General features: G+C 39.2%; 1 protein-coding gene across 5 annotated transcripts in view; it reads left to right on the top strand.

Annotated features, from left to right (window-relative positions):
- LOC111146968 (TBC1 domain family member 4) overlaps positions 1–15,551 on the top strand; it is a 187,544-nt gene that overhangs the window by 129,883 nt on the left and 42,110 nt on the right. For all 5 annotated transcript variants that reach the window (XM_022502750.1, XM_022502748.1, XM_022502747.1 and 2 more), the window contains exons 5-8: positions 1,140–1,272; positions 4,870–4,961; positions 5,246–5,356; positions 10,476–10,595. In XM_022502750.1, the coding sequence (XP_022358458.1) occupies positions 1,140–1,272; positions 4,870–4,961; positions 5,246–5,356; positions 10,476–10,595 (456 nt within the window). The remainder of the gene's footprint in view (positions 1–1,139; positions 1,273–4,869; positions 4,962–5,245; positions 5,357–10,475; positions 10,596–15,551) is intronic.

Genomic DNA, 15,551 nt, shown 5'->3' with positions numbered 1-15,551 from the left:
GACCGATAACCTTCACTGACTTCCTCAACATTCGTTTCATTGAACTCATTCCCCTCCACCACAGAACTTTGCTTAAACCCGTGTTTTGTTTTTACACTAAAAGTGATCCAGAAGGATAAAATAAATAGGATACCTATTACCAAAAGTGGACATTAAACCTATTTTGTTGCTCCTTATATATTGCAGATGTTAGGTCCCCCAGTAATGGGTCCGTGATTAAAGGAGTGAGACTGATACAAAGCGAAGGTCAAGCAAAGCTTTATTTCACGCCAAGCATCAAGAATCAAACCGAACGTTTGGGGCTGCACCTCTTACAGAGAGGGTGACCCCTCTCTGCTTCACAGACTAGCTTTTAAGGGTGAAGGCCATGTGGTTGGGCCTGGCCATGCACAGGTGGCCAATGAAATTGTAACACACAGAGAAAGCTGCACAGTCATGTTAGGTCACACATAAGTGACCAATTGAATTACAATTTACCCTAATAGATATTTGAACTAGCCTATCACCTTGGTCAGAATTGGCGCCCAAAAGGCGCCCAAAGGGCAGGGCCCATACTCCTTGGTAACTAGGGAGACAGTATTCGCCCCCCCCCCCGCCCCCAATGATTGGATGTCTCCACCTGGCCTGACCCACCCTTGTATTTGGGCTTTGTTACCTGGGACTGGTTTCCAGGACTTGTTTTTAAGTAAGTCCCCTGGGGGAAGGGGAGCAGGGGCAGTTTAAGTTTTAAACAACAAAGTTATTGTTTAACCGGATGGAAGGGCTCTGGCTAAACAGGTCCTTACAGCAGACAGAGCTTCCGAAGAAATCGGATATACTACTTAATGGAACCATGGTCCAACTGACTGTCAGTCAAACCGTCAGTGAAGGTGTCACACTTAGTGGGATCTGAAACTAGCCTCCAAGTACTCAGTGTTATACACACGAAAATGGTCTTCCTCTGTCCAGCTTTCAGGGATAGTATAATTGAAGGTCAAACTTTACAGTTGATACTTTCTCTCTACTTGCTCTGTAGTCACCAAATTCCATGATTGATTATTTAGTTTGCATCCACAAAGTCTCATTATTGCTGCCAGGCTTTTAATGTGTTCCTGTGAAGGCACGCTTTTTAGAGACCTGTGTTATGTTCCTTCTTGTAGGTGGATGAGGTAATGCTGACTCTGAGACAGGCCTTCAGCACCGCGGCTGCCCTGCAGAGCGCCAAGACCCAGATTAAGCTGTGCGAGGCCTGCCCTATGCACTCGCTGCATAAGCTCTGTGAAAGGATTGAAGGTACCATAGAACTGGGCGGGGGCGAAAGGAGTTTGCTTTGGCATCTGGGAAATGAGAAAGTCGTTACTGTGGGCGGATGGGCCTTTGTTTCCAGGTGAAACTAGAGCCCAAAGAATCATTTCTCACGTCTGGTCAAATTTGTGTTTGCAGTCTCTCTGAGGTGCTTGCCTTTTCCCCTCCTCTTTCTTTCTCTTTTTCATTTTTAATTCTTTTTCTCTGAAGGCAGACTCAAGGAAGGGAGTCGTGTTTCCCACAGCTCTTAAGACTGCTGTGTACTCAGTGGGAACTGACCAAATATTTGTTGAATGGGTGAAGAGAGGCAAAAGCGTCCCAGAATGTCAACTGTTTATTGAAGTCTCTTTTTATTCCCCTCTCACTTGATGATGTGTTCCTTTTCCCTAAAAATGTAGAACTGGAATGAACCTCGTGTGGCTTTTGAGGGACATTTGAAAATGAGAGAGATCATGGATGTGATACCATAAAGCAGGTTTTTAAAAAAAAAGTGTTCTAAGGAGGGGAAATGAGGACGAGTTGACGCTGGGACTCACATTCCCTTTCTCCTCATTATCTCTTATTAACAAAAAAGTTTGGAAACTTCACAGGAGAAGAAACGTAGTTCGATAAACACTTGTTAAAGCATCTGCTGTGTGCCAAGCATTGTGGTACTAGGCGATACAGAAATGGTTGAGCTGTGGGCTATGCCTTCTGCTGCCCAGAGTGGAAGCCAGTTAACGCAACTCGGGATGACAGCTGTTAAAATAGATGGGGAGAGTGCAAGTGCCAGAACATGGCAGAGGACAGTCCCGTCAGTGTAAATGCAAATTGTGATTTCTCTTCAGTAGACAGCAGGATCACAGGCACAGGGCAGAACTGATGATGAATAGCAGTGTTTGTAGAGTATCTGTTCAGCTATGTGATCAAGGACCATTTAAATGTAATATTCAGATTTTAAAATTTATAATTTATCTAATGCATATTATTTTTGCATTTGTACCTTTACAAAAATGGAAAATTCTTTGATGTACAGTGAAGAGAACATTATAAATCTGCGGCAGAAGGCTGAATTGCTCAGGAAAGAGCGTTGGATCAATTTGTTATCCAAAGAGAGAAAGAGTCCTTCCACTTTTCCTGCTCAAGATACTCTCTAGGTGGATCAAACCCCTCACTGTAAACAAAATATTAAAAAAATTAAAAGAAAATAAGAATATTCTGGTGTCCTTAAACAAGGAAACATTTATGAAGTTACAAAAATGCAAAAGCTGTTAAAAGAAGACATTGACAGATTCGACCTCATCAAAATTTACGTTTTTTACATAACAGCTGTTTCCTTGGACGTTAAATGAGGAGATAGCAGATTGGTAACCAGAATGTATTAGAACTCTTACTGTTTGAAAGAGAAAGATGAAACTACCAGCGGGAAATGACACAATTTCTATTTAAAAACACTCATATGAAAAGGAAATGAGAAGGTCCAATAATAAAAATGAGAAGATTTTTCAACCTCATTAGATGTTAGAGACATGAAAATGGAAACAACAATAAGATAGTCACCAGATTAACTGTTGGTGAAATTGTGGAGATATTGATACATTTATGTGAGGCTGAATATAGTGTGACCTGGATAGCCATTTTGGGGTACAGTTGATAGAAATTTATTAACCTAAAATTATCCACCAGTTCCCTGTCTTGATAAGAGAAACTCATATAGGTTTAGAAGGTGACATTTTCAAAGTTTTATTGTTTCTAAATAAGGGAAAATTGGAAACAACTCAAATGTGTATCAATAGCATAACTAAAATATGTTCATACAATGGAACAGTTAATAGGAATGAATTCCCATTGTTTATCAACTTGGATACATCTCAAAATTACATAATTGAATGAAATGATAACTTGCTGAATAACACATACACTTTGTTATACCTAGAAAAATACATAAAATAATACCCTGCATTTCTTTTTAAAAGAAACTTAATATGGTCTATTTTTAGATTTACAGGAAAGTCACAGAGTTTCCAAATGTTTGTCCCCCATCCTCCCCAGTTGTTAACATCTTACATAGCCCAGTGCAATGTGCAGAACAGGAAATTAACATTGGTACAGTGTTATTATCCCAACTAAACATTTCATTTGCTCTTCACCAGTTGTTTTATTCGTGTCCTTTTCCGTTCTGAGATCCCAGTCAGGATTCTAGCTTGTGTGTGGTTGTTGCCTTACCCTGGTCTCCTGCAGTTTGCGGCTCCTGCTCAGTCTTTCTTTGTCCTCCGTGACCTTGACTGGTTACTTTGGTAACTTTGACTGGTTACATGATTACTTTGCTGGATGTCCCTCAGTTCAGCCTGTTTGATGTCTTCTTACTAAGACTAAGGGCGCGCCTCCCAGCAAGTGCACTATAGAAATGGCACAGCCTCTTTCTAGTGCCTCCTGTCAGAGGCTTGTGATGTTGAGTTTATTACTGGTCATGTTGGCCTTTATCACCTGGTCCAGGTGCTCTCAGCAAATTTTTGCTATAAAATTACTACTCTTTCTCTGAAGCCAACAAACATTTTAGGGATGATATCTTGAATCTACACAAATTTCTTGTCTCTTATGCTTTTGCTCGATGATTCTACTACCTATCAAAGGCAAATTTAGCTCTATCTATAATAATTAAATATTTTAGAAAGGTAGAATTCCTCTTACTTGGGTAATAAAATATAAAGCAAATAAACACAGTATTATCTTACTCAGAGGAAAATAGCTCTTTTGTTTTTAAAAAAAATTTGTGGGGTGCTTCAGTGCCTCAGTTGGTTGACTGTCTGTCTACCTTTGGCTTGGGTCATGACCTCCGGGTCCTGGGATCTCCTGGTCCTGGGATAGAACCCCATGTCAGCCTCCCAGCTCAGGGGGGAGTCTGCTTCTCCCTCTCCCTCTACCTCTCCCCCTGCTTGTGCTCTCTTTGTCTCTCTTTCAAATGAATTTAAAAAAAAAATGAAAAAATAAATTATAAAACCAAAACTGTTTTCATGGGAAATGTTTTTGCCCAAGGAGTTGATATAAATTATGTGTAAGAGTGTGAAAGATACAAAAATAATATGCTCGAAAGAGGTAACGATTTCATGGTGCAATAATAGCACTAATTATGTTACTAGGTACTATCGCTATTCCTGAAATTTTGTTACCATGGAACAAGACCTGCACGAGGAGGAGAGATGCCTGTTTATGCTGTGGCTCTGCCTTTTAATATTATTAATATTAAATTGGTATTTAAGCTTAGACATTTTGGGCAATGTTAGTATTCACCGATGAGTTTCTATGGTGTCTGTGTTTGTTCGTATACTAAAGGGCATCTGGTTATGGTGGTGATTTGGTATCCTTTAGAAACTTCTGGTTAATAATTCTGACTTCATGATAACTGACGTGTAAGAGTTTCATCTAGCCTTCATCATTTCGTGGTAGTGTTTCAAGGTGTGTTCCAAGGTCTACAAGGTCTCCTCCTGGAACACCTCTCCTTGAGAAGAGCCTGCTGGCAAAGGAACAAGCTGTCATGCATGATATATGCATTTTGATTTCTGCAGTTACTCTCTGTTTAATACTTATCCCCATCATTTTCCGTAGGTCTCTACCCTCCGAGAGCCAAGCTGGTCATACAGAGGCATCTCTCATCACTGACAGATAACGAGCAAGCGGACATCTTTGAGCGAGTTCAGGTAACGTGATTTATATTCTCCCAAATAAGATATAAGAAACGAGAATTGGATTCTGTTTTTATAGTTTTTTTTTTTTTCACTCCTCTCTCTGAAGCTAAAGATAAATATCCTATTGCGCTATATGTGATAGTAACTAGAATACCACTGCTACTCTTGCTTCTGAGAGCAGTGAAACACTTAGCTTTGTTTATGTCTGTCTGCCAGACACATAAAACCAAGTGGGAACACAATAAAATGAGACAAGCTGTGTTGCATCGTATGCTCTTGGTTTGTCTGTTGGACAGAAAATGAAGCCCATCAGCGACCAGGAGGAGAATGAACTTGTGATTTTACATCTGAGGCAGCTGTGTGAAGCCAAGCAGAAGACACACATTCACATTGGAGAAGGCCCATCGGTGAGGAGATGCTTTTTTTTCCCCCTTGACCTACTTCTGTCGTGTTGATATATTTGGTCCAAGTATCACAGAAGAGGTGAAAGGAGTTTCTTTTCTTTGTGTTCTCACCTTTAGGGCCAAACTTCTATCAGCCAGATTTATTTTTCAGCATCTTTGGAGTTTTATAGGAGGTTTTAACATTGAGATAAAATAATGATGGGTTTTCAAATGTGAAAAAAAAAAATGGGTTCTTGGTATAAAAACGGTAATAACAAATGTTCATGATTTAGAATGAATATGCTTTTTTGGTTATATTGATCCATTTTATTTCAAATTCATACAAACATTTTATTTCATTACAAGTTTATAGAACCTTGAAGGGTAAATAGCAAACACCCAAAGAAGCAGTAGTATTGGAAATAGCCATTTTAGAGACAAACGAAGGTCTGGAATTTTTATGCACGTGGTTGAGAATGTGTTTCCAGCTGCATCTAGATAACGCAAGACACCAACAACAGCCTTGTAAGGCGATGATGACATAGTTACTTCTCAGTAACACGCAGTCAGGTTAGTCTGTATTTCAGTCTATTCAGAAGAAGTCACATATCACTTTCTTTAGTGATTCCTGAATTGTATTAATCGAACCAGCTCCTTGAGAGAACCTTCTTTGAGCCAAGCTGTGTGATAATGGTGAACCAAAAAGAGATGAATGAGTCCTCCAGGGAAGAGCTCAAATATTGGGAAGGGGAATAATGCAAATCAATAAATGGACACGTAGAACAGAGGCAACAGTTGGGCTTCTTAAAAGAATGTGCAGTGAGCTCAAAAGTAGCTATGTGTTTGCTTTAGGGTCAGAATACAGAGTAAGGATGGAGGGAAGAATTCAAGAATTCAAGAGGAAGAAATTTTTTGATGGGGATACAGGGGACCAAAGTTTTAGGGAAGATAGTTTGTTAATGGAAAAAGTCCAGGAAGTGTTTTTTAAGAAAGGGACATTGAGCACAAAGTTATGCAGTAACTGACCAGAACATACTCCATGCAGGCCTTCAGAATACTTACTGGGGTTTTAGGATGCCCTTGGGATTGATGGGGAAATACTGGCTGGGAGGATAGGCAGTGGCGAGATGATGAAGAACTTTAAGTGCTAAGGCTGACTTTGTCATTGAAGGTAAGAGCATGAGATCAGATTTGTAATTTAAGGAGATAATTCTGGGGCACCTGAGTGGCTCAGTCTGTTGAGCATCTGCCTTCAGCTCAGGTCATGATCCCAGAGTCCTGGGATTGAGTCCCACATCGGGCTCCATGCTTAGTGGGGAGCCTGCTTCTCCCTCTGGTGCTCCCCTTGCTTGTAATCTCTCTCCTTCTCTCTCTCTGACAAATAAATAAATAAAATCTTAAAAAAAAAAAAGATAATACTGTTGTCATAGTGATGGCTGATTTGTGGGACAGGTTGATGGGTGAGGGGTTGATAGTGATAGGGCTGAAGTCACATTTCCAAATCAGGCGAATTTTGTAATAGAATATGTAAGAAGTGATTCACGTAATTATTGCACAAACTTTTATCAAGTTGCATACTCTGCACTAGGCAATGATGTTGAATAATGACCGCTCTTTTCAGCCATCGAATTGTTGAGGAGGAGAAATCAACATGTAATCAAATAAAATAAAATATGGAAATATGGTGGGATTGGTATAATGATACAAGTATGCCCCAGACAGACAGCACACTGGTACATAAATAGACTGAGTGATTCTGTCTTTAAAAATTTATTTTGTCTTGGAGAGAAGCTGAGCTAGAGCACTACAGGAGATGTGGGGAAGGGAATGAGGCGAGCTATTTGGAGGCATGATCATCGGGACTTTGTGTGTGACCCGGGAACATGTGTCAAGGAAGGGAAAGGGGATTGCAGGGAGACACTTAAGAGTGTCAGATGTGGGGGAAGTGGATGAAATTGAGCTGGAAATACAGTAAGAAAACAAGTGTGGGACAAGGGGTAGAAATAAGAAATAGGAGTTAAGGGTTAGAAGTGTGTTTGAGGGGCGCCTGGGTGGCTCAGGCAGTTAAGTGTCTGACTCTTGATTTCAGGTCAGGTCATGATCTCAGGGTGGTGAGATCGAGCCCCGCATCAGGCTCTGTGCTGGACATAGATCCTGCTTAAGATTTTCTCTCTCCCTCTCCTTGTGCCCTACCCCCCATCCGTGTGTGCTCTCTCTCTCTCCCCCCCCCCCCCCCACCAAAAAAGGAAAAAGGAAATGTGTTTGGGATTTAATTAGAAAAATGGACTTGGTGCTCACAGAGATATTTGAGTTGATGTAAATATGGATATTTGGCATAGATTTGAAGTCAAAGTGGAGGTACTGAGGAACCCTTGCATTTCACGCAAAAAGTGAATTAAAATGGTACCAGCAAAAAAGACTAAAAGAGGATGATAGGGTAGAAAGAGACTGGAAAAGATTTGCTATGGTGGGTGACCAAGGTAGGGGAAAAGTTCAAGTTAGAACTTCAAGACATGTCCGGTGACACAGGAAGGTCAAGAAATGTAAAGACTGAAATCTGTTAATGGATTTGCTGATTTTAGTCCCTGGTGGTGATAGTGATGTTGACTAGATGCCCAAAGCAGCGTGTGAGCAGGAATATGCATCTTCTTGGTGATGGAGGGCACTAAAGATCCCAGAATAGGATACTTTTTTTTTTTTTTTAATGTATAGTAAAGTTGGCTGATTTATTGAAAATGTGGGGATGTGGTCTTTTTTTTTTAAATTATTTTTATTAACATATAATGTATTATTTGCCCCAGGGGTATAGGTTTGTGAATCATCAGGCTTACACATTTCACAGCACTCACCATAGCATATACCCTCCCCAGTGTCTATAATCCAGCCACCTTCTCCCTACTCCCTCACCCCCCAGCAACTCTCAGTTTGTCTTGTGAGATTAAGACTCTCTTATGGTTTGTCTCCCTCCTGATCCCATCTTGTTTCATCTTTTCCTTCCCTACCCCCCATAAGCCCCCACTCTGCCTCTCAAATTCCTCATATCAGAGAGATCATATGATAGTTGTCTTTCTCTAATTGACTTATTTCGCTTAGCATAATACTCTCTAGTTCCATCCACATTGTTGCAAATGGCAATATTTCCTTTCTTTTGATGGCTGCATAGTATTCCATTGTGTGTGTATGTATGTATGTATGTATGTATGTGTGTGTGTGTGTATATATATATACACACACACCATATCTTCTTTATCCATTCATCTGTTGATGGACATCTAGATTCTTTCCATAGTTTGGCTATTGTGGTCATGGCTGCTATAAACATTTCGGGTTCACGTGCCCCTTTGGATCACTACATTTGTATCTTTAGGGTAAATACCCAGTAGAGCAAATGCTGGGTCGTAGGGTAGCTCTATTTTCAACTTTTTGAGGAACCTCCATGCTGTTTTCCAGAGTGGTTGCCCCAACTTACTTTTCCACCAACAGTGTAGGAGGGCTCCCCTTTCTTTGTATCCTTGCCAACATCTGTCGTTTCCTGACTTGTTAATTTTAGCCATTCTGACTGGTGTGAGGTGGTATTTCATTGTGGTTTTGATTTGTACTTCCCTGATAACGAGTGACATAGAGAACTTTTTCATTTGTCTGTTGGCCATCTGGATGTCTTCTTTACAGAAATGTCTGTTCATGTCTTCTGCCCATTTCTTGATTGGATTATTTGCCAGAACAGGAGACTTTAACAAATTGTTTTCTTGCTAGTAGTTAAGTTCAGTCTAACTCTTTCCCTCCCTATGTCCCTCCCTCATTCCTTTCTTCCTTTCATTTATTTTATTAACTGAGCAGCTACTATGTCAGGCACTGTGCTAAGTACCCAATACAATTTCCCTATTTTAGTCATGTTCTTTGCCTGAAAGCCCGAGAAGAATGTCCTCTCAGTCCTTTATCCACACCTGAGCCCAGTCCATTCTACATCCGTATTCATTGTTTTCTTTCCTTTCTTAATGGGGGTTGTATTTCTTTTTATCAGTAGCTTAGGTCTGTTAGCCAATTCTAATGTGGACCTTTTATTGCCTTCTGTATGGACTGTGCTGAATTCTCTCATCTTTCTTTCAGTTTCTGATTTTCTTTCCTTTAGGTGATTTTTGAATAGTCCTTTCATATAAATCTCCCCCCAAATATTACTTTTACAGTGATGCCCCCTCTGCTTATAAATTCTGATCAGCGATTTCTTCCTATTTAAAATTTCATCTCCAGCCTCACTTTTCCAAGTTAACCTTGACCTACTTTGCTTAGTTTTAGCCAAATACCTGCAGTGACTCCCTGTCCCATGAGCATTGGTCTTCATGGTTTTGCTAACATCATCTCCCGTGCTGGGAACTTCTCTATCCCCATTTTTTTTCTGCCTGTAGAATCTTGTCTATTTTTTTATTCCTGACCACTGAGACCCGCAACCAATTTTTATGCTTCCAGATTTGATACATGTTGCTTTGTGTTACTGTTTAATGTGAATATATTCTGTTCTCAAACAAATAATAAAGTGTCTCTCTTGGAAATTTTCTAGCACTGCCAACGTAGTAGCTTGTTAATGCAACAGAAAAAGCAGAGAGAGAACCTAGTATAGTGGACATATTGTAGATTCTCGTTCAGCTTTGTACTATCAATGAGTACTTGTTGATTTGAAAGATAAATGACTCACTCACAAATGAAAATGGGATTGTCACAGAGGTATTAGCAAGATTCAGTTTTCCTAGAAGATGCTGTGTTCTTTGAGAGTGATTTTCTGTGTTTTCCTTGGTAATTTGGATATAAAATATGCAGCTTGGAGAAGGATGATTATCCTTGTTAATCAGAATAGCAGTAAAAATTGACATCTCAAGTTTAATTTTTGTTAAATGCAACAGGAATATATTAGCAGAAAGAAAGGCATAAAGGAAAGATCTTCTGTGGTTTTTTATTACTTATAATATTAAAAAGTGAACCCCTGCCCTTATAATCTGTATGCTCACAGTGTCGAACCTAAATTATTACTCCTTAATAGAGCTACAGAAGAATTCTTGTGCTTCTTAATGGCTTCGTCAAGCCCATATTTAAAGCCTCATTTAACCTTGAGTGTTTCTAAACTAAAATTTATCTGTTTTTCTTTCTATAGACTATTTCAAATAGTACAATCCCGGAAAATGCAACAAGCAGTGGAAGGTTTAAACTTGACATTCTGAAAAATAAAGCGAAGAGATCTTTAACTAGCTCCCTGGAAAATATCTTCTCAAGGGTAAGATTAAACTGAGACACTTTGAATTAGATATTAATGTCTGTGTTTGCTAGCTGTTTTACTTCACTCTCAACTGACTCATGGAAAATTTCCTTTAAAAAAAAACCACAACAACAAACTACTAAGATAACTTTAATGTAGTTAACTGACTTTTTAAAAAATTTTTTTTGTGTTTTTTTTTTTTTTAGTTAATTGACTTTAAGTAATCTTGTGATTTATTCTGATGCCTCTAATATCTAAGTTTGAGAAGAGATTTAGTAGTAGAGACATATGTATAAAAAAGGGGAAATAGAATATTGACGTCCAATATTATATGAACTTATTATCATTTGTCACATAAAGTTATAAAGTAAGCTTCATTTTGCTATTATTAAGAGCTGACAGGAAATACTAAAATAATATTAATTAATAGGAATTTATGTATTCCATTTATTTTATTATGTGTTTTATTTTACTATCAAAAGTGATTTCTCTTCCCTTCATTTTTCTCTTCCTGAATAATTCAGTCCTAAAGCTCTTAGATGAGCCCAGGCAAGGTAGATGTCTTAGAGCTGGAGGGTCGGGGACCCACAGTGGCTCAGAGTGGGGATACAGAGGCTAATGAGGTGCTGTATAGGGGGCGGCCTAGTGCAGCATGTGGAAACCAGAGTGTGGTGAGGAGGATATCCATGTAGGAGGGCAACCGGGTTCAGGAAGTCAGAGCTAGAGCCAATAAGGAAACCCATCCTACAGAAGGATGGCCCAGTGCAGGGTGTCACAGCCAGCGTGAGTGGAGGGGAGAAGGCTTTCAAGTTGCCTGTTACAAGGAGTTAGAGTCCTTGAGGAGGGTGAGGATGGCATTGTGTGTGTGTGGATGGCAGCCTCGAGGTCAGGGGTTGGAACCCGAGTAGGATGAAAAGCATCTGTGAGAAGACAGTTGTGGAGAATTTTACACACAAGGAACTGGTCAAATATGGAACTGTATTAAGGATCTGGGAAAAGGGAATTGCAAATATGAAGAGGGAAGAAATTAGAATAAATGCTATGTTGTTGGATTCAACTCAGAGGTAACAGTGTGTGATTCTGGTTATCTGTCTATGTACTTTTTAATTTATTTTTAATATCGTTAATATATTTTAATTTATTTTAAAATATATATTAACACGTGTGTGTGTGTGTGTGTGTGTGTGAGAGAGAGAGAGAGAGAGAGAGAACGAGAGAGAGAGAGAGATAGGGTCCCTGGCTCTGTTCACTGATAGGAACTGGGAACAGCTTTTATGCAAATACTAGAGATTAAATTAAGCCAAACACCCAGATTTTGGTTTCTGTATATCATTCGACAAGAAGGAACTAGAATCCTGGGAGAAATGTCTGATTCCAGGACTGCAGGGGAAAGTGCAGGATAAGCCCGGAACACGCTGGTGTTGTAGCTAGGAAGGGAATGCTCAGAGAAAGATGGCGGTATGTCATAAAGACCTTGAAGGGCTCTCACTGTTGACCGGTAAACATCAAAATAAATGATAGCAAAAGATTGTAACCTGTTATGGAAAATAGGAAATGATGGACTTACTCTGATATGAAAAATGAAAGCATACCTTGGAAATTTGATCATGATCAGGATATTTACTAGATTTAATTAATATTTATTAATTGCAAAGACGAAAGTAGTAACTTTACAGTGGAGAAGGCTGGCAGACACCACCTTAGGCAAGTGATCCAATGGAACGTCCTCAGCAATGGGACACATTGAAATCTTGTGCCACTTGATACAGAGAATACAGAACTTCTCTGCTATTCTTGCCAAAGGGGCAGGGACGTGAATCAAATCCAAATCATGAGGTGACATCAGCAAACCCGCATTGAGGTACGGTCTGCAAAATAACAAGCCTGTTGTCTTCCAAAGGGTCAGGATCAAGAAAGTTACGTGCAGTAGAACATTAGGACGGTACCTTCTGATAAAGGGTGTACTTATTTTTATTTCTTTGCCAGAACTCAAATTACTTTTATGGGTATTCCTCTTAATGATTGAAATTCTTCTGATTCTAGCAAAAGCCTTATAGCGAGCATGATCAGTTATCAATGCTGTTGTCAGCAGAAGACAGAATGGAGGAAAAGAGAATTCTAGGAGATGAATCAGAAGTGTGTGAACTCAACATTTCATGAAACTTTCCTATCCCTTTTTTCTTCAGTATTTATAAATTACATGTGTTCCTTCTTTCTCTCCCTTTCCTTCCTTTCTCACTCCCTCCTTCCCTTCTCCCTTCCCTCCCTCCCCTCTCTTCCATAGTATTTAGTGAGAATTTTAGTGGAAAGGCCATTTAAGTAGGTGGTCAGGGGACCTGAATTTAAGACCTGGCTTTATATTTATGATCTCGATTTTATATTGATGAAGTCTTTCTATTTATGATCTCGGACAAATTATTTACCTTTCCTGCCAGTTTTCCCATTTGTGAGATGTGTATATTGATAACGCGCTTACGTCGTGTTACCATGAGGATGACATGTCAGTCTGTTAAGAAAATATCCCACTGTAGATATGAGATGGTATGAACAATGGTGAGCTCTGGAAACTCTGTCCTTCACACAATGACCAAAGGGGACTTAGAGTGTTACTCTCCTCATCCCCATTCAGTACCTTGGCGTTCTGCACAACGCTGCGGGGCTGACTTTGAAGTGCCGCTCTCCTGGCCTTGAGCGCCTGTGATCTCAGCAAGGGCACAGCCCGTCTATTTTGGTCAAGGCGGAGACTGCGGCCGGTGCCGCACTGTGCTGCCAAGTGCCATAAATTATGTGACCTAACAAGATCATGCTTGTGCCATGCGCCACAGAATGGACTTAAGGGAAGGTTGGCAGCTACCCATGTTGTGTTAAAGGTTACATAGAAAAGAGGTTTGTGTGCTTCTAAAACTGGTTAGTTTATCTCTTTCTTTCTGAGTCACATAGTAGAAAATTGACACTCCAATCATAGAGTGTGGCTCCTAATTGAGGCCATTTTTAAATGTCAAGACAGTTTATTGAACTAACTATGGTTGTTTATGAAATAGGGTATGTTTTTTAAAATGCTTAGAAGCTCGGCTCATTGACATTAAAAAGTGGGTCCAAGGGAAAAGGCTTGACACAGGGATTACCAAATCATCATATAGTTAAATTGAAAAAGCTATCTGCTCAAAGGTGAAAAGACAGTCTTGTATTCTGTTTGTTTGTCTTGCTTTTTCTGAAGTCAGAGTTCTCCAGAAGGAAATTTTTACTAATAGGTTTATTGATATGTACTTCCAAATGGGGGATATTTAGAGTATGAACCATGCGTCGTAGGAAAATAGCCCTCATTTTGTGCTTCTCTCAGGTACTTACTGTCTATTGTCCTCCTTGTTGAAATGTGTGAATTAATGACCGTGGTAGAGGATAATTTTAAAGTTTGTTTTTCTTTGTGCACATACACACACACAGATAAATCACTACTATGAGTAAAATGTGTGACTTAAGTGCTTTTCTAATAACGGCAAGGATTTGATACCTGTCCAACTCGTTACTTGATTGTGACCAAATAACCTCTTTTAAGATAAACAGGCAGCCACAAATATAGTTTATTCTGGAACTGTCTCCTGTTCTGCATAAAACTGGAGAACGGAAAGAACCTTGACCAGGTTCTAGGACATTTGCAAAATTACCAGCATCGGCTACTTAGTTTTATCAGTAATTCCACTTTTCACAAAGCTCTGGTTCTAGGAGATGTGGGTACCGATTCAAGAGCTTCACTGTTAAGCTGAACATCCTGGGTTCAAATTGCTGTCCTGTCCTTACCTAGCTGTGTAAACGTTGGCAGCATGATCTATCAGAATTTCAGTCTCCTTAATGGTAAAGTTGAGCTATGTAACTATACCTACCTCATAGAATTTTTGTGAGGATTAAATGAGATAATGCATTATAAAATGCTTAACGGTATATAGCAGACTGTAGGAACTCACTAATAGTTGATGCAGCTATTAATTTTACTGTTTGTATAGTTGTTATTTATGGTGCCACCAGAAATAGAAAACTATAATTAATATACATAGCTAAAAATAAAGTTTGCTTCTATAAAACTTGGTGTGGGATACCATCAATTTAAAATATTAGTCAATTGAGAGACAACAAGAGTCACTGGAGTGAACAGTTGAATCAACTGTCAATTGGGTAAAGAAGAAAGAACTGGTAGAACTTTCTGGTAGTAGATGTTAAAAGAAAAATTCAACTGAAGTCTGGGATGCAGGAGTTGAAAAACTCTTCCAGAAAGTAAAGCAAAATGACAAAGAAATGGAAAATAGGACAAAGGAAAAACTTGAAGAATCAGTCTAAAGATCCAAAAGCTGAGTGGTAGGAATTGCAGAAAGAGAAAATACCCCAATCTCCCTTTCTGAGAAGGCACCTGGAGTACATACTCCACCAAAATGAGGAAGTAAACTTAAAAATAAAAAAGGAAGACATGGATCAAAGACACAAATTTTGACATAGGGTAGTATTAAAGGAGATGTCTAGATTGATAGTAAAGAAAAATACTGGGCAAGTCTAAATTACAACCTATCTAGAGTAGGGCAGAAAGACCAGTTTCTAGAATGGGAAACTCAACGAAAAAGGAAAAAAAATTGCAGTTGAAGGATTCTGTGATGTTTGACCACACTGAGTTCTGTGGGTGAATTTTGTAATAAATTTGTGATTGCTGAGATACTTGACTACATGAAAAATAGATTGTACAAGATAGGAGTTGTAATAACAGTAAAGTATATAGTAGATGAGATGATCGCTTCGGTTCCTCTTTCTCAGATCATCCATGAAATTCATACCAAACAACCATAAAAAGGAAATCAAGAACCAGTATTGAAGCAGACTGATGTGTAGTCTTCTAGAGAGAAATACTTTCTTGATGTAGTTTGCATTATGCAAGAATGAAGGAAACTAAATCTATGCATTTCATGACACAGTTTTGAAAAACCTGTTTGT

This window comes from Enhydra lutris, unplaced genomic scaffold, assembly GCF_002288905.1.
Source record: "Enhydra lutris kenyoni isolate GAN:26980312 unplaced genomic scaffold, ASM228890v2 scaffoldscaffold15, whole genome shotgun sequence".
Lineage (NCBI taxonomy): Eukaryota > Metazoa > Chordata > Mammalia > Carnivora > Mustelidae > Enhydra > Enhydra lutris.
The sequence above is the reverse complement of the archived record's forward strand: the minus strand, read 5'-3'. Positions and strand labels throughout refer to the sequence as shown.